Raw genomic sequence first — 18,500 nt, 5'->3', positions numbered from 1 at the left:
GTGAGACCTTATCAGAGGTGTAAATATAGGTGTCAAAGTAACTGAGGATGGAAGAAAAACATATATATTTTTTTTAGGAAAATATGAAAAAAAAAGGCCTTTGAAAATATGCTGCAGTACACAAACTCCAGAAAATCATGAATCACCATATGGATATTATATGTGCAATAATTGCAATGCTGCGGAAGTGAAACTGAGAAAAGTTGCAGAGGTTTTAGTGAAGACATAGCCAGGCGTTTTGCAATTTGGCACAGTCTGTGAAAGTTGAAGTTTCTTAGGTATTAACAGCATTAACTTTCTTTACATGCCTAAAGATTTCTTGTATTTGAATATTTTCTGAAGAATTACCCACATACACATGCATAATGGGCCTTCCATGAATGTAATGGATAGTCTTTGGGCCTGAAAATTCTGAGGGGCAGTAACTTTGGCTTCTATTGACCGATTTGCATGACTGACCCCTCTTTTTAATCATTTGAGCCAATAGGATCACAGTAACATCACAATTTTTACACGTTTTGGCGGGAAACGGTCTGAGGCATTGTGGGAGATGGAGCTTTTCAGGAAATGAGACATATCCACGATTTTTAAAGTTGTGGAATACAAAAAAACAAAGGTAAGGCTGAATTCATGTTACAGTTTTTAAACGTGAAATATAATTTCGGTCTTCTTTTGTGGCTGGTTCAGTGAATTTTGGTCAGCGCAAAAAACTTTCATCAGCGTGTGATGAAAGTTGCAGTTTTGGGATCTGTGCGATATCAGCTTTTAGAAATTTATTATTTAAGGGTTTCAAGAGGTTAGCAAGACTGACACAAAGCTGTGACTGACAGAAGACCGATAACATGATATAATTCAATCCAGCGAACTCACTCAAAACAAATAACCTAGGGATAGTATTTTGCATGGGCTCTTGAATAGGCTCATATAAAAAAATAAAAAATAAAAAAAAAGCCAAGTGGATACACTCAGTGTGCTACTATGCATGTGGGAGTAAGATGTATGGACAGCCAGATGGACACACATAGTATATCAGGATGTAGAAGAAAAAAAAAACATAATAGTCTGGAAATGTATAAAGGAGCAGAAGTACTCATTTCAATGCGACTGCTAGAACAAGCAACATGCGAGTCATTTTATTTAAAATTAAATATTTAACATACCACCTAATGGAGCTTTAAGATAGCAAACAAATGCTTTCACTTCATTATTTTTAACCTAAGAACTGAGGCCATGATGTGATCAGGCTTGTTCCTCTCCCCTAAGCATCCTTTATCCCTCTAATGTGACCTTGTGAAAAAACACGGGGGATGCAAAAACTGAATTGTGAGATAAAATAAAGTCTACTCACCAGCTCTACCCTGGGTCCCAGTCCCTCCAGTATCCTGTGAGCTTCTTCTGCCTTTTTCTAGTGAGCAAAGATAAACAAGTAGAACATTAGCCGGCCGCCTGCACCTCTGCCATCACCACGGCAACGCAATGAACATGCTAACTTGATCACTAAGGCTACACCACTGCTTGCCGGCTGGATGGAGAGATGGATGCGTTGACTATTATTAGAGCTTTTAACTGAAGCTGGGCCACAGCTCCTTGCCTCAGCACCCTCTCCTCTTTCTCTCTCTCGCTCAGATAAAAAATAAAAGATTACTCACCACCCCTGAGCAGAGAGGTAAGAGAGGAAGAGCAGGCGGGCAGGAAAGCAAGTGGGAGTGGAACAAAAAGTGAGTGGGAGAGAAAGAGCAGAAAAAAAGAAGAGAAAAAAAAACAAGGAACAAGGAGGGGTGGGGGCTACAAGGCATTGGTACTTATCTAATAAGAGACATCTGATGAAAGACAGAGAAAGCTCTCACCCCAAGCTACCTACAGCCATCAACCCCTTAAAAAAACAAAATTCCTGGTCCAGGGACCATAAAACAAGAGAGGAGGGGTGTTGGGGCATGAAGCTGGGCAGTTAAAAAAAAAGAAAAGAAAAGAACACACCCATCTCGGGGTGACCTCTCTGCTGCTCTGCTCCTCCATACATTTATATTTAGCTCCCTCCACTAGACAAATGTTGCAAGCAGTGGCCCAGACTGCTCCTCTCAGTGCTTTTTCATGCTTTTCTTTATTCCACTATGTAAGCTTAATCAAACAGACCCTCCTTGGTGGCACACTGCACGCTCCGTTTTACATCTCAGTTCATTTTCCTCATTGATTAATCTAAACTGCCTGGGCTTCAGCTCTTTTTCCATTAGTACTACCTCGACGCGACTTGAGGTGGTACGACCTGTCTCAACTTGTTTTCCATTACAATCAAGTACCGCCTAAGGTAGCGTGGGGTCTTTATAGCAATGCGTCCGAACGTCCCGTTACGTCATTTGTATGCGACAAGAACACGACAACTAAGGCGGCCTGCGGCTTTTTGTCAGACTCGTGTCCACCGTGCTGTTTCCGTGTAGCCATTTCCCTTGTCGCCTGGTTTTAAAAATGGCGGTTTCAATTTTCGTGACGCAGAAGCTCTAATGACTCATCACGTGATGCCTCCGACTAGCCAATTGGTGGCACACAGTTTTTGATGTCATTTTCCAGTCGCCCTGGATCGCTTGGAACCGCGGCTGAGTAGGTACCAAAAAAAAGCATATATGGTATCAGGTGTTATCACGTAATGGAAACCCCTAAAACCCCAAGTAGGTACTAATGGAAAAGGGCTATTACAGACAGGATGGCAGTATAGGACAAAGGAGGGTGGGTGTGTGATGAAGCCTACACGCTTCACTTCCCACCATGTTTCTTCACTGTAGAGGTAACAAAGGAGGTGTTTGGGGACCTTCTCCTAAGTTTATACAAGACTCACGCAAACAGACTTGAAAGTGAGACCCCAGAGAAGCTCAGCACAGCTCAGCTTCAGTCAACACAGGCTGACAAGTAGGTCACCTGAGAGGGAATCCAAATGACACAGCTCCTACCTTTAGAACTACCGTGCATTTCCTCCTACTATAAATGCAAGCGGAAGCACTGATGCTTTACATATGCACAGCATACATATCTTTCGAATGCAAATACTGTATCGGGATGTTATTATTCTTCCTTCAGTCTGATTAGCGTTTTTCCTCATTCCTGTTGCTCGTCACCAGTGAGTAGGTGTAACAGGCTGCAGAGTGTTGCCTCAGAGCGCTTGCTCACTACAGAAGCAGTTAATGAGCAGCAATTATTAAAAGCAGCTTTTCATCCTCGGGGGAATAGGGAGACTCAAGGATTTATATTCATTTCCTGGCTGTGACACTTTAAGCGAATTTGAGAACAAGACTGCATGATTTCTGACCTCAAACCGCTTGAAACACACATTCAGATAAAAATACTTGAAATGGCATGTTCAGAGATAACGAGTGAGGAGGGGGAGCAGACAAGACTATTCTGCTTATTTCATGAGGGAGGGAAGATGCTTTTAATAACTGCTCTCTTGATCCATGTCTACCACACATAGCCCATCACACAACCGAAGCGGAGAAGCTGGCTCCATTATTTCAATCACACTCCCCTGTGGTAGCACACTGGACTTCAGGTCTGAGCAGTTGTAAATCAACTATTTTCTCCAGCAGGTCATAAGCTCAAACTAAAACTACAACAGTGTGTTTTTTTGTTTGGGGGGTTTTTTTTGTAATGTGACTACAATCACAGACCTGTGAAACTCCCATTAGGGGGAAAAAAAGAAACGAAACAAAAAGCAGGTACGAAAAGACAGCAAAGCCTAGAGGGCAAACTTAACACAGAATAATGAAAGAATTTAGCATAGCTCAATTCAATTTTGATAAGCCGGTGTAACACAGGGTCTTTTTTCCTGTTGTGTTTTGTGTCCATGTCCTAAATATGAGAAGAGAAGAGTGAAGCTGAGCTGAGCCTTCCCCAGGGTTTGATAAAGGGCTGTCAGCAGAAATGAGGCTGTAACCCTGCATGAGAAAGCTGGTGATGCAGAGCGTAGAAGGAACAAATGATAAGACAAAGACATGAGCTCAAAAGGGTACGCGGAGGCTGAAGTAATAATAGACAGATGCTTAAATACATACACCTGTGTGTGGTGACATGTTAAAATACATACTCAAGGTGGTGTTCAGCACATTTTTGTTTGAAATCGGGTATAGCACCAAAGCTGAGGGACATAAAGGATGTAAATTATTTTGCAACCTCTAAAAATAGCAAACACTTGAGGATATATCATTTGCTGTAAAAAATTAGGGTGCACAAGCTGTAACTTATATCGATGCTGTGACTGACCACTAATACATGTCGAGCTTATCCTGTAAGGACAGACAGAACAGCCAACCACACAACAATAGGTCTCCACACATATATACATATATACATATATATAAAAAACAATACACACACACACGCGTGCGCGCTCCAGGAGCCGTTGAGTCAGATGTTGCCAGGTGTAAATGATTTCTATCTAGAACAGGCTATTTACTGTTAACTGTTGTCTGCAATAAAAGATGGGGCTGTACAAGTTATTCTAAGATTTCCGTACACCTTCAAGTGTATTATCACCTCTGGGCTGAGTAGAGTTTACACTCATTTACATGTAGTATTTAAAACCAAGCTAGAAAAAACTGTTTTCTCTGAGCATGATATCTTTACTGCCTCAGATCACAATACCTGGATTCATCTTATATCTTATTGGATTATGTTAAATTTTGGTTTTCTAAGATCATCATCATCTTCATATTTTAATTTTTATCTTGAATAAAGCTGAAATTCTCTTTTGAGAAAAAAGTTGAAATGTGGAGATTACAGTTGTTGTTTCAAGACAAACTGCCACAGCTCCTATACCCTCTAGGGAGGGTATAGGAGAAGTGAAATCGTACTTTATTTTCAGTTTTAGTTACAAGGAAATTTTTCTTTTAGCACATAAACACAGTATAAAGACACTGAAAAGATGGTGCAGAAAGCTGCATCTGGCTGGAAGGGAAATAAAGCCAGACTTAAAAATTTGGCTTAATTTGTAAAATATGAAATAGCAAGGATATTGATGGTCACACCCTTGTGCAATAAAAAGGATGTATGTTGTATCACAAGATAAGACAGCTGACCAATCTGTTTTACTACATCATCAACACCAGGTACTTTGTAGAGGGTATAGAAGCTGTGGCAGTCTGGAATCTCCACATTTCCACTTTTTAGCTAAAATAGTATTTTGACTTCAATCGCAAAATTTTGACTTTATTCTCAAAACATAGAATTATTTCTTAATATGGCCCTAAGACTCCTTCATAGAGAGGGAGAACAAATGTAAAACTAGAAAGAAATAAAAAAGAAAGGGAGGATCCACCCTCCCTTTAGACAGGGAGGGTGGAGCGAAAGCAAGTTGGAGGGTCGGCAGTAGGCCAAAGTACATCATGTCAGTGAGAGGGAAGTGGGAAGTGTTACAGAGGTAACGCTACAAGTGAGCCATTTGTACACATCCAGATAACTCTTAAGCAATGTCCTGCTATTTCGCAGAAATGCTTTGAGTCGGCTGTGCATGATGACAGTAATAGTTGTGAAGGACAACCCCTGTTCTCTTAAAAGGGCTTTTAATGCCATTTGTGGCCATGAACTAGCAGAAAATGATTGTTCTCTAAAAACCAAGCTTCTGCACAAAAACAAAACCTGAAGGCAAACAAATGATGCAAAAATGTTCTGCTCTGCAGTCAGATCCAGGACACACAATACCAAGATTTGTTGGTTTGTTTTTTGTGTAAAGGACCGACATACTGCCTTTAGCCAAAGGCAAGGACATAAAATGTAGCTTTAAAAGATGTAGGCTATGACCAACACGTCACTTTGTGCTACTAGAGCCTCCATACACAGACTCTGAATAACACAGAATGGATGACCCTACAGTGACATGCCCAGGATGATTCAAAACAAGCAAAGATACAAAAAAAACAGTGTCCCTGAACTGGTGATCTTTTTTTTTTTCTTTTTTTTTTTTGAATGACATTTAATCAGGGTTAAAACTTTACATCTTTCCAATCAATTCTTCATTTTCGGTGCCCTGAATGTGCCAGAAATGTTCCTAAACCCAGCTTCTTTTCCTGAATCTGGGGGCATAGTGAAATGAAAGGAGAACTTCCCTGCTTAAAAGGCCACTTTATTAAATAAATAAATAATAAAAATAAAAATGGAGGTACAAACCTCCTTCCAACCACTAGAGGGACCGAGAGCACAGAGAATCACTTCAAATATAGACTTCTGTACACAACATATAATTCTCTGCAGCACATAATTATTGCCTTGATTTGGGCTTTCAAATAAATAAATAAATATGACTGACCGCATTTTCTAATGGATTTGTTATTTTTCATTTTTGCTTCATTTTTCTTTTTGGAAAGAATTGAGAATTTGCATAAACAGACCTGCATAAAAGACACAATTGCATTTGTATAATTTCCTGATAGGTGTATGTTTTTTGTTTGTTTTGGGGGTTGCATGTGTACACCTGTGATTCATCATACTTGCTATGCTGACCTTTAGGAACTCATTCTGCCTTGCCTGGCATTAAAGACTAGAGTAGAGAACAGGTATGAGACGCAGACTGTGACACTCACCGTCTCTGTTACACAATTTAGGGTTGGGCTTTTTTTCAAGAATTTAACCAAATAAGGTCTTTGAAAATGACAGATCGCAATGAGAAGAGAAAAAAAAAAAAAAACATTCTTGCTAATCCTAAAAGACATCTGTCTCTTCAGAGACTGTATAAACCCACCATGAGCAACACACACTTTGATTATGGCGTCCATCAATGAAAAACAAAAGTACTATGCACTACTTGTATGTTATGCGGTTTCTTCAAAGCTACACCTGCTGTGCAATTTAGATTAGCATACAGAAACAATTTTCAAACTCTGAGCAGCTTCTCATCTCTGACATTAGAACACAATTAGCATACATCACGCATCAGAGAATGTTCAGAGGACAACACCTTAATTTAGGGGCTTATTGTGCACCAGCCAAAAATCACCCAAACATGAGGAAACGTGCGCCCTCCTCCTCCACTATCATTTACTTGTGCTGATAAATATAGTCAAAATAAAGTGAAACTATTTCAAATGCTAGGTGCGTGTGTGTGCACGCATGTGTGAGTGTGTGTGTATATTCCACTGACCCTGTTCTCATCGTAGATGATCTGCACCAGGCTGCGGTGCTTGGCCTCACTTGGTGGTGGCGAGATGGGTCGCTCTGGCTCATGGGGCTTTGCGGCCTCCTCCTCCAGCTGTTGCTGTAGCGTGCGTGTAAACAAAGATGACAGTTAATGCTTAAAATAGGGCCTTGGACTTCAAGGAAGACCTGCGGCTCACAGGTTTCTGCTGTGAGGTTAGACAGTGTGCATTAGATCAGCTGTCCTTCTCTAGCTCTCCAACAGGGACAGCATTAACTGGCCTATTTACTGTAATAGCTATTAGCTCCCCAGGGTCTAGTTAATCAAAGAGTTACCAAAACAGCTTGTAAACAGAGCCAATGCCTGGTGTGTAGCTTGAATATTCAATGACCAACAGAGAGAGAGAGAGAGAGGGAGAGAGAGAGAGAGAGAGAGAGAGAGAGAGACAGAGACAGAGAGACAGAGACATAATGACATGAACATGTGGAAAAACAACACCAGACATATACTGGAACAGAGGAAGTTCTTTAACCTACTAGTCATCTTGGCAGGTGACCAAGCTTTACTTGTGATTACACTACAGGACCAGAGGACTTAAGGAAACTACTGTGGAGCATTCTGGCATTCAGAAAGAAGCTAAACAGTTTATAGAAAGAAAAGCAGAAATCATAAATGGAAAAAGCAAAGTGTAAATGCAACCAAAGGCTTTAGACTGGGACTGGGGACTGCTATTCGAACGGTGCATTCTACCCATATGTGGAAGAGGCTAAATGGACCAGTCAGGATAATTAATCCACCCACACTTTATGACACCAATATGCAGCATGTGGACACAGCCACTTCCTTCTGACTTTGAAAATGGAAGGCGATGAGGAGCTTAAACCTATTAAAAACTTTTAGACACTTAAAAGAAGAACACAGAAAGCTGGAGCTTTAACACATTCACTTTTAAATAGGACATGTTGCATATGTAGAATCTACCTATGAACAACCGTTATCCTTCTTATTATTCAGCAGTGCCAGTTATCAAAGTCTGTGTCTAACAGTGATTTGCTAGTTAGCAAGAAATTAACCGTTAGCCTGTTCTTAAACTCCAAAAACTTAAAATTACCTGATTAAATTATCCAATCACAATTCAGTTTTCTGCAGTCCTCCTTGTGAGATATGTTAGGTAGTGCTTAAACTCTGAACTACTAAACCAAAAGAACAAGTATCTAAATTAAACTTGTATCAATAGATGCGAAGCAAGGTGGAGAAAAATCTGATTACAAGGACTTTTGCATTTAATTTACTGCTTCTTTTCAATCGCTACACTGAAAGAGCCAGACCCAAGGACACACTTTCAGTAAAAGCTTGACAAAAATCTAATTCAGCAGCAAGTATATTCTGATATTTATAAGAAACTCAACTTAAAAGGCATCAAAAGTCTCAATCAGGTAAATCTAAGACCCAACTATCCCACCCATTTACAGTAATAATAGAGCTATGCACCTCTAGCTAAAAGGAAATGTGCATTTCAAACACTGCGCATGAAATACATTGACAAATATCACAAAACTATCAGCACAAATCTAACAGAATTAGGCACGTACTAAAAGAAAAAACATGTTTCCCTCTTATTACAGCAGCCAGGAAACTAACATTTCTGACACCCTCTCAAAGAGGTGACAAGTCTATAAAAGACACAAAAGAGAGCTGAGATCTCACTTCCTGTTTACCTGATTTGAATGAGATTCAGTCTATGGGTCTGAAAGCTGGAGACAGAAACTGGAGAAGTATACTCAGCTATAACTAGCTATCTGGAAGAATAGACCAAGTGCTGCTGAGCATTCCCACCCCCACCCACCCCTACTCATCCTTCTGATCTCCTGACAGGGGCTTCAGAAAGGGGGAAAGGCAGCCTCCAGAGGATATATTTGAGAAGAGTGTAAGATGGATCATCTTTTGCCATTATAGCCCTGGATAAGAATCTGGTGAGGCAAACAGACATCCCCACAGAGAGCCCCCTTCCCTGTTCAATCCCACCATGAAGTAAAACAAAATAAAACAGCCATCCTGAGCTTGGCTGACATGAATCAGGCTGGCTGTAACCTAAACCTTAACCACCACCCATTCACCAACTCTGCCAAAACCTTTTAATAAAGTTTTAGCATGCCACCTAATTAGTCCAGATGTTTTAATGCTCGAAGAGAGCCGGACTGTAAAAATATCCATAAAAAATACTGTGTGTATTAAGCGACGATGATGAGGGGAGGGATCTTGATTTATGCTGGTGAGCAGCAGAGTTTAGGTTCTCCATCATTTAAAAAGGTTCGACACCAAGGTTGAAATCCAATAGCAGACTTCATTTTGGTTCTTGTGGTAATTTGAAAAGAGGGGGTTCAGCAGTCGTGTTGTTCTTGCCAGCAAATTTTTTACAGCAATGGTTGATTTATGTTACTGTGGCAAAAACAGGACAAACTAAAGAACATGTTGTGATGAGACTACATCAGCTGTGACACCAATGGGGTCTCAGACCACCCCCCATCTCTGATGTCAGAGCCATCATTTTACTGTCAGCTTTGCTGCGCAAAAGTTTTGAGCCACTCTCATTTCTGTATTTTTTCCTTCCAACCCAGACTTTCTTGTATTTCTTTTTATTGAAGTACTGTTGAGCAATAGCTCTCCAGGCTTTGAGGGTTTTTCAATTTGCTGCTTTTTCACTCCTGCTACTTAGCACAGACCTATGAATCACCCAAGCATAAAGAAGGAACTTAACTCAATGGATGAACCAGTATTGTGTCATACCTACAACTTTGCAAAGAACCAATTTTAAGAACATATTTAGTCAGTTTGTTACCAGAAGCCAGTTTGTCAAACATATAATTGCATTTTTTGCACAAAAAACTATTAAGTAAAAGTTCGGCATATCCCAGCATGGTGCAGTGTGCCTTTTAAAAACTGGAGGAAACCGGACAGCAATGCAAAATCATTTTAACACAACAGAAGAGCTTTCAATGTCGCTTAAGAAGCCTAGAGAACTATTGCTGAATACTACTTAAAGTAGAAAGCCTGCCTAAAAGAGGCTGTGTTGAAGAATAAATGTGGTCATACCACTTGTACCTCAAGCTTGTTCGAGTTGTACAAACTCTTTCGCGTCATATACTTTCTATGCATGTTTTCATGTTTCAATAAATCCTACACATCTTTCCTATTTTCATAACAAAATATGAAAAAGTGAGCGGTGAATAAAGGCTTTTACACGCTACTATAAACAGAAACCACAGACATGTAAACATATAAACATCTGGCAAAGTACTCAAACCTATTTTGTGGTAGCTCTCGTACAGCAGGTGTCTCCGGGAGTACATGTGACACACTTTGACAGGGTGAAAACCGTACCCCTCACAAACTATCACATGTATGTTGAAGGAACAATTTCAGTAAAAAGAACAAGCTTGGCCATACAATTCCATCACTGATCATGGAAGGAGGCCAAAGTGGAAGTGGTGTGGTCAGCATACGAGTGGTGTACCATAGTCTCACTCCTCCCCCAGAGAAGCTGTTATATATAGCCCCATATACATTTTCAACTTACTTTTCTCCCAAATTAAATAGTGAAGAGAACTACGCCTGGTGTAGTTTGTGAACATAATCACTGCACACCAAGCAAAAAACAGCTACAAGCTCAAACGTGGTGATTACAACACAGCAAAGACTATTTAAGACTTTATTGCTCTGATGCCAACTGAAGCCTGGCAGGGAAAGTCACGCTGGAAAACCAATTATTTCAAACAAACACGACAGTACACTAAGAAAACTCAACACAGGCGTATGCAAGTGCTGGCAAAGTCTTCTATGAGCACGACAAACAGTTCAGTACTTTTTCTTTTTTTTAAACCCAATTTCACTGTGATTTATTAGCATGAATGCAGGATGACTGCACATGAATGACATCACAGCAGTTTCTACTGAACTTCTATGCACAAAATATCTCATGCACACAACTGATTATGTGTAGAATGTTTAACTTAACTCACATGGATACTGAAAAAATTTAAAGACTCAAAATTAGTTTTCCCAAAATCTTTAAATGGTTATAGAATTTTCTTAAAATGAAAGCAGAAATGTCTGACCCATGTGATTATCATGCCAACTAATGTGCTTAAAATAGTTCCAGGGTTGCTGTGGCAGCAGAAGCAGCAAAAAAAAAAGAGATAGCTAATGAAGAAAGAAGTAGGTTATGAGGAGGAGGAAGAGGAAGAGGACAGCAGCCAATATGCCGTTTTGGGAGCTAGAAGAGCAGGTAAGAGCGACATGCACACAGCAACCCACCACACAGTTACCATCACAAACAGAATCCACTTTTGTGGGAAACCCTGCATTATTATTTACAGTCTAATTTTATGTTTAATAAAACCATATTTTGTAATCTAGGAAGGTAACAATGATTGCAATATGACACGTGGTAAATGTGTCATACTGACTAAAAAGGGAAGAATGGCAGCTTTGTCTTGTTCAACAATGAAGACAAACTATTTTGCAACCTAGTTAGCAAAGACAATCTTGTAACACATGTTCCCACTGATTAAAATCAGCTTACAACACTTTTGTGATGCTAGTACATTCATAAGATGGCAACATTCTGCAACCAGTATATTCTCAAAGTTAAGAGCAGAACTGTACATGCACACACCTGTTTTTTGCGAAGCTTGCAAATCTGCTGCTCCACCATGCTGATCTCCCTGTCTACACGGTCCATGTTCTGGATCAGCTCTTCCTTGGAGAAGCGAGCTGGAACCAGCTCCAAGTCAGGATCCATATGGACAGGACTTACAGGGGAGATGGGCTCCAGCTTCCCAATGGCGCTTCCACGATCCTACAGAAGCACAACAGAGAGCACAGTGTCATGATTAGATGTAAAACATATAAAAGATGTGAGAATTAAGCAAAGGGGTTTTTTTTGTAATGTGACACATGTATACAATGTTATAGCCAGAAGTTTAGAGAAAAAAAGAGCCCTCACAAACAACAAGCATAAAAGCTGTTGCTAGAAGCTCTTTATAGAGAACGACCTTGTAGGTTTCCTCCCATGCCTTCCATTTCTCAAGGCCACTCTATAAGAAAAATCATCCAAACAGTGTGTGTACCCTTTACATCAATAGCACATGCCAGTAAATAAATGCCAGCACATGTGTGCCAGCACATTGGCTCCGTGAACACACAGATCCTCTCACCAGATTTAGGCACAATAGTGACTGTTTAAAAATACAAAATCACTCCATTTTTGTTGCTGTGACGACACTTTGGGAGATATCGGATGGGTAGTGGGTGTGCGGGAGGTTTAAGTTCTGGTGATACTCATTAACCAGCAAAGTAGAAATGATGTGAGTCAGTCAAAAAAAAAAAAAATACAGGGGTATCTCCATTAACTGAGCAGGGTTTGTGGCCCTGCATTGGTATCCATTTCTGTGGCTCTTTGGCTACACAAAGAGAGGGATTGCGGGAATTCAACACAGCCGCAGCTACAGAATTGCAACAGTGTGCAGCCGCCCACCAGCACTTAAGAAGAACATAATCAAAAATAAAAAGCATGGATGACAAGCAGAGAAAAAAAATAACAATGCCACACATTTTATACCGGTATCCAAAATTGTTTTTATGAATTCAACATATCAGGAAAAATTCACTTTTACTATTTTATGCATTTGTATTTTCTTTAAAAGCTGGCCTGCTGTTTCCAGAGCTGCTAACACCGTCTTACATTTTCCACAATGCCCCCGCACAACTTTGTTTATATTAGACTAACGGCTGAAGCTACAGTGGGAGGTTTACATGATCACTCATGGTCTCACTGTTTTCTTTTTTTAGACCACAGATTGGCTTTCAAACAGCACAAGCAGCTAATATTAGCACCCCACAGCGCTGAGTGCAGGGAGCTACTGTGAAAGCTCGTCTGAAGTCACTGCACTAGAAAACCACTTGACACTGAACTGACAGAGTTAAGTGTGTTACGTTAATGATATTAGTTTATTGCTATATAGAGAGACAGTATGTCAAGCCTCCGTACTGTTACTCCTCTGGCTTTCTGCCGTAATGGAAATACCAGTGCTTAATGCGTGCCTGTTGGAACTGTGTACAAGTATTCACGGTATTTTTTGCAGCCAAAGGAAAAAGGAGAGAAGCAGGGAGAAAAGAAAAAAAAATCTCTACAGTACTTTTATTCTCTGTGCACACAAACACAAAAGATTCGTGTGATCTCTACACCAAAGTTTTGGCTATGTGGACAAACACCATTGTACACTCAAACTATAATAACCGTCTGAACAAGAGTAATGCATTTTTTTTACTGTCTAAAATACATCAACAATTATTAGACGAAGAAAGAAAACAGCTGGCTGTCATTTCTCAATAAGAATTGGGCCAAAGATTTGGGTGCTTGTGAATGTTCCTACTTTCTGAATATATGCACACATTTTAGTGTTTATCCAGCTTGGGTTTATTGTGTTATTTTTAAACGTTTGAAATGAAGGTTACGTAAGTAGGCTAATCTGGACCAGGCAGGTGGCATTACAGCCCTGCAGATCTGCTGTGACTGAAAATGTCAGTGCCAGAGGATGCTGAGGCGCTGTCATTAATGATGAAATCCTAGGATAGCCCTAACAAAGCACTCACCATATATAGCAGTACACTACAGGACATATTCATGTTGTCCAAAAAACATCAGTCAACTATAATAACTTTCAACAGCTGCAAAATAAATACTTGAGTTGAGACCTTGTTTATCCAGATGGGATTTGATGATATGAGAAAACTATGAAGTTTAAACCACTACACATTTTTCAAGTCAACTTCTCCCTCTGATTTTGCTCCCTACACTATCCTTTGTTTGGTTAAGCGGTACGTCAAGAGTTCCTAGACCTTTGACATTGTGTGAAAAGGTCACAGTTCAATCGCTAAGCCCAGGCCCAGTATAGCTTATAGCTTAACCGCTTCACACTCTTCTGCATGATGTAAAGCCTTCGACATCCTGTTCTCATGCTAAGTTCAGGGCACTTTCTCAATTCTAGATTGAGAAAGTGCTAGAGTCAACCTACTGAAACCGATATGACTGAAACATGACTTTCACATATGTCAAAGGTGAATGTCATTATAATACTTTGCACCTAATATAACAACAATGCCAAACAGCACTTTGTTTAATTGGATGCCCTACCAACTAACCACTCATTCACAGATGCTAGAAAGGCTTAGAGTAAGGTACAGCCCACAAACACAATCCTACTAATGCCACCACGTGTGCAAAAGCCAAATCATATCATTCCCTCCTCCTTCAAAGCAATCCCGGTTATCAAAGGTGGGTCAAGCTAACCAACATATTACTGCTTTCTGTGATAAACCTCAGAATAAAAGGATTGCACACACGCAACAGCAGCAGAAACCTTATAAGAAAATACTCAAACAAATTTTTCCAATACCCAGTATGCCTTTGAAAAATATCATGTGGAGCAATGACACCGTTTTTCCTTCCCATGTAGTGTCGAGACCTCAAGTAAAGTCACTGAATGCTCTCAATGGGAAAACCACAGCACATGCAGTGCACTTCTGTATTATACACAACCTCGGCACCAACGGGAGACCGGCGTTAATCTGCCAGGAGAGAATGGCTGTCATTCAGATTTTTTTAAAGACGAGAGAGAGAGAGAGAGAGAGAGAGAGAGAGAGAGAGAGAGAGCAAGAGAGAGAGGGGGGAAAGTGCATTAGTCAGCTTTGTCACACGTGAATTCCTACAGTGCCATAAATATTTCATAACATCAACAGCAATGCTCATTTTTAAGCCATATAAGGCCAGTGAAGTCTGAGATCACCCCTGTAAAGACGATTTCTCCTAGTGTCTCACTCGTATGCTCCCTTATATTTCATTTTCTTTCCAAAACCACAAATTCAGGATGACTGAACAATGGTTTACTGTAACATGCTGCCTTTGTCCCTCTGATTCTCAGTCCATGTGAGTCATGCTGCAAGCATCAGCTTCGTCTGATACTACTGGCCTACTCCCTTTTTACTGTTAGTCTTTTACTCTTATTTTTTTCTATTACCCTTTATCTGCACCTCCCTACATTTGCCCTTTGCCTCATTTCAGCCGCATCTCCCTTTCTAACTCAGTATCATTAGGTGCACTTGTTCCACACAGTGACTGCATCTGACATCACTTACATAATGGGTTTCCAGCCCTTGCCGCTCTAAGGGGGAATTGCTGGCATTCCTGAATGTTTCCCTGCTAGCCTAAGAGTCTGTGTCTTTTTTCCCCTGCGCCGTCTGTTATTGTTGTATCTATTTACCATTCCTTGGCTGGCTGCCTCCCCTGGCAGTTCGAAGCACTCTGTGTAAAATCAGGAACACCTCCTCATCAGCAGCTCTACACACAAGCAAGTCGTTTTGATCTGTAGTTCACACAGTTTCGTGCTCAGTCTTTTGAAATCTAGGTCAGCTCTATTATTTATTAATTGCTGTTTCACAACTCCCTTAGTCTTCCTACTGCTGCTCACAGAGAGCCAGCTTAGCTACAATGCTGAATCTCTCTCTACAACCTCGGCTGTGTGTCTAATAACATCCTCTGGGGCTCTGAAGGAGGCAAATAAAAAACAGATTTCTAGGATGATTTTTTTTGTGTGTTATTTTTCAAGGAAATATGTTACCCATTTTTACATGATGAATCATAATTGTTGAATATCATTTTGTTAATACAGCAACCTCTCAAAATACTGATTGTGTTAATTGAAAAACTTTGTGGTACATCTAGCCCTGTATTTTGCATTTAGCATAGCTTTCTTCGATTGTTATTAACAGCAAAGTCAAGGACGAATGTTTTTTTGTTTTCATTCGCTTGCTGGCACTTTTACTGTACTTCATACCAACTACTGACCTTTGTCATGTCCTCAGGCCCTCCCAGAGGCAATGGCGGGCGGTGGGATGAAGGCCTCATCATAGACTCTGGTCCCATCTCTAAACGAGGCCTTTTGATTTCTGCATACTCCACCTCTGATTGGCCAGTGGGCTCTGTTAGGTAGATGTGCTCATAGCGGATATGCTGCTCCTGACCTCTGCAAAAGAAAAAAAATACAAATGCAGCAGATAAGAAAAAGTACAAAATGTTACAGAAGGAAAAAAAACAGATACTGATGAAAAGCAACATTTTCCTTGATATCTTGTTCTTACACAGACATGGTGACTCCATCTTGAAACGCACAGGACCAAAGATACTGCTAAAGTCCAGGTGCCACATACGAAAGGGCACTTAAAGATGTCTTGGTGATTTAGTGCCTTGTTGGTTTTGTGCTAAGTGAGTACAGTTTATTTATAAAGGTACTTTACACAGACATGAAGTCAAAGTGCTCTACAACAAAACAGTATAAAAATAAATACAACTACTGGAGAGAGAGACACAATAAAACCTGCTCTATAACAGATAATTAAAATATAGTTAGTAGCGAGACAAAACCACGGAATAAAATAGAACTACAGTAAACAATTAAAGGCAGTTAATATCAAACAGAATCTCTTGCTCTCCTTTAAAAAAAAGTTACAAAGTTAGCGCTCATATAACCAGAGTGAAAGACTACTCCATTACTGCCACCGAGTGAAGGCTCTGTCCCGCTACTCTTCAGTTCTAAAGCCTTATTATAATTCCCAAGTCCGCTTGGGTTCACCTGATGTAAATTTCATAAATAGACTGTGAGCGTGAGGGTCCATGTTCAACAATCCACAAGCCTGCCCATGTTTTGTGACAATGCAGACTCCACAGAGAATTTACATTAAATGGCACCAACTACACATGGGCCCAAAGTGGTAGGCTTGACTGGAGCTAGTCCATTTAGTGGTCTGTATACAAGCATTTTGAAATAAATTCTAAAATCCACTGAGACCAATGTAATGTATGTATGTATAAAATAAGGGTAGTATGAGCTTACTCCCTAGAACATGTTAGTCTGCCTGCGCCATTTTCTCTTGAATATGAGAAAGATGGGTCATCTAACCCGGTAAACAATGTCCACAGTCTGTGCAGCAATAATCATGATACCCAATAGAGAAGAAAATAAAGAAAATTCAATTCAATTTTATTTTTAAGACACCAAGGCTACGTCCACACGTATCCGGGTATTTTTGAAAACGCAGATTTTTCTATGCGTTTGCACCTTTCATCCACACACAAACGGCATTTTCGGTCACTGAAAAAAGACTTTTAAAAACTCCTGCCAGGGTGGAGATTTTCGAAAACTCCGTTTTTGCGTTTACGTGTGGACGAGGAAAACTGAGAAAATGCAGCGTCAAAGGTGTGCGCTTTTTTGACATCACGCTGTGCGCCACGTTATTGTTTTGGTGAAATGGATTTCTATAATGGCGGACTTAGACAGAATACTGCTGCTGTTAATTGTACTCTCTGCAGTGTTTAAATGCTTACATATACACACACAGTTACTGTCCCTCCACACATAGGACTCAGTTCTGCTTCTATGCGCCATCTTTGTTTACTCTTTCCCACCCAGGCTTGTAGACTTCTGATTGGCCAACATTTCTACACGGTTAGGAATATATCGCAACCTGTTGCTTTGGCATGTTCCTAGCAGCGTTTCCTTCGTTTTTGCATTTACGTGTGGACGGGATTTTTCTTAAAAACAAAAACGGAAAATCTCCGTTTTCAAAAATACCCGTGCACGTGTGGACTTAGCCCAAATCCTAACTGTTGCCTTAAGGCACTTTGTGTTGCAATGTAAAGCGCGTACAATAACACATAACACAAGAAAACAGAAAAACAAAACAACAGACTCAGGACTGAACCCCGCATGTTAGTAAGCCATGGTAGAAGAGAACTTCAAGCTTCAGTTACAGTCCAAATTGGACTGACTGAAACTCTGTCTGAGAGTAACTGCAAAGGTATGAAAATAATTGCCATCTAATTTATAAATGCGGAATGCCAACATGTTACCATCAGTCTGAATGAGTCTTTATCAATAAGCAAAACTTGTGGGGACTTGACTCCCCTGGCTGCCCGCTGTTTGTGTTCTGTATTCAAGTTCATATAGAAAAGGAAGGTTGTTAACCGCAAATGTAATAGTTAAACTGTGAATTTACTTCTATGTAGACAGCAACACATGTGATTTTCACTGATTTGTCACAGTTAATTGCTGTATTATCAGAAATAGATTGCATGGAAATGCCAGTTTGACCCCATATAATTGCAGAATAAAAGCAGACCATCTTATGGCAACATTATAGGCAGGTTTTAGTGCCAGTGTTGGAATGCTTAACAATCTCATTTTGCAGTGTTACAACTGTTGTCTTTGTTTCAGTTTCCGAACAACGCACTGCATTATGGAAACTGTTAACATTGCAGATGTATGGCAAT

At 40.2% G+C, this 18,500-nt stretch overlaps 1 protein-coding gene across 3 annotated transcripts in view; it reads right to left on the bottom strand.

Annotated features, from left to right (window-relative positions):
- Positions 1 to 18,500, bottom strand: part of ncor2 (nuclear receptor corepressor 2) — an 87,379-nt gene that overhangs the window by 45,269 nt on the left and 23,610 nt on the right. For all 3 annotated transcript variants that reach the window (XM_031731286.2, XM_039620481.1, XM_039620480.1), the window contains exons 4-7: positions 16,020 to 16,197; positions 11,790 to 11,972; positions 7,121 to 7,234; positions 1,349 to 1,405 (exon numbers count right to left, since the gene is read on the bottom strand). In XM_031731286.2, the coding sequence (XP_031587146.1) occupies positions 1,349 to 1,405; positions 7,121 to 7,234; positions 11,790 to 11,972; positions 16,020 to 16,197 (532 nt within the window). The remainder of the gene's footprint in view (positions 1 to 1,348; positions 1,406 to 7,120; positions 7,235 to 11,789; positions 11,973 to 16,019; positions 16,198 to 18,500) is intronic.

This window comes from Oreochromis aureus, linkage group 12 (assembly GCF_013358895.1).
Source record: "Oreochromis aureus strain Israel breed Guangdong linkage group 12, ZZ_aureus, whole genome shotgun sequence".
NCBI classification, from domain to species: Eukaryota; Metazoa; Chordata; class Actinopteri; order Cichliformes; family Cichlidae; genus Oreochromis; species Oreochromis aureus.
The sequence above is the reverse complement of the archived record's forward strand: the minus strand, read 5'-3'. Positions and strand labels throughout refer to the sequence as shown.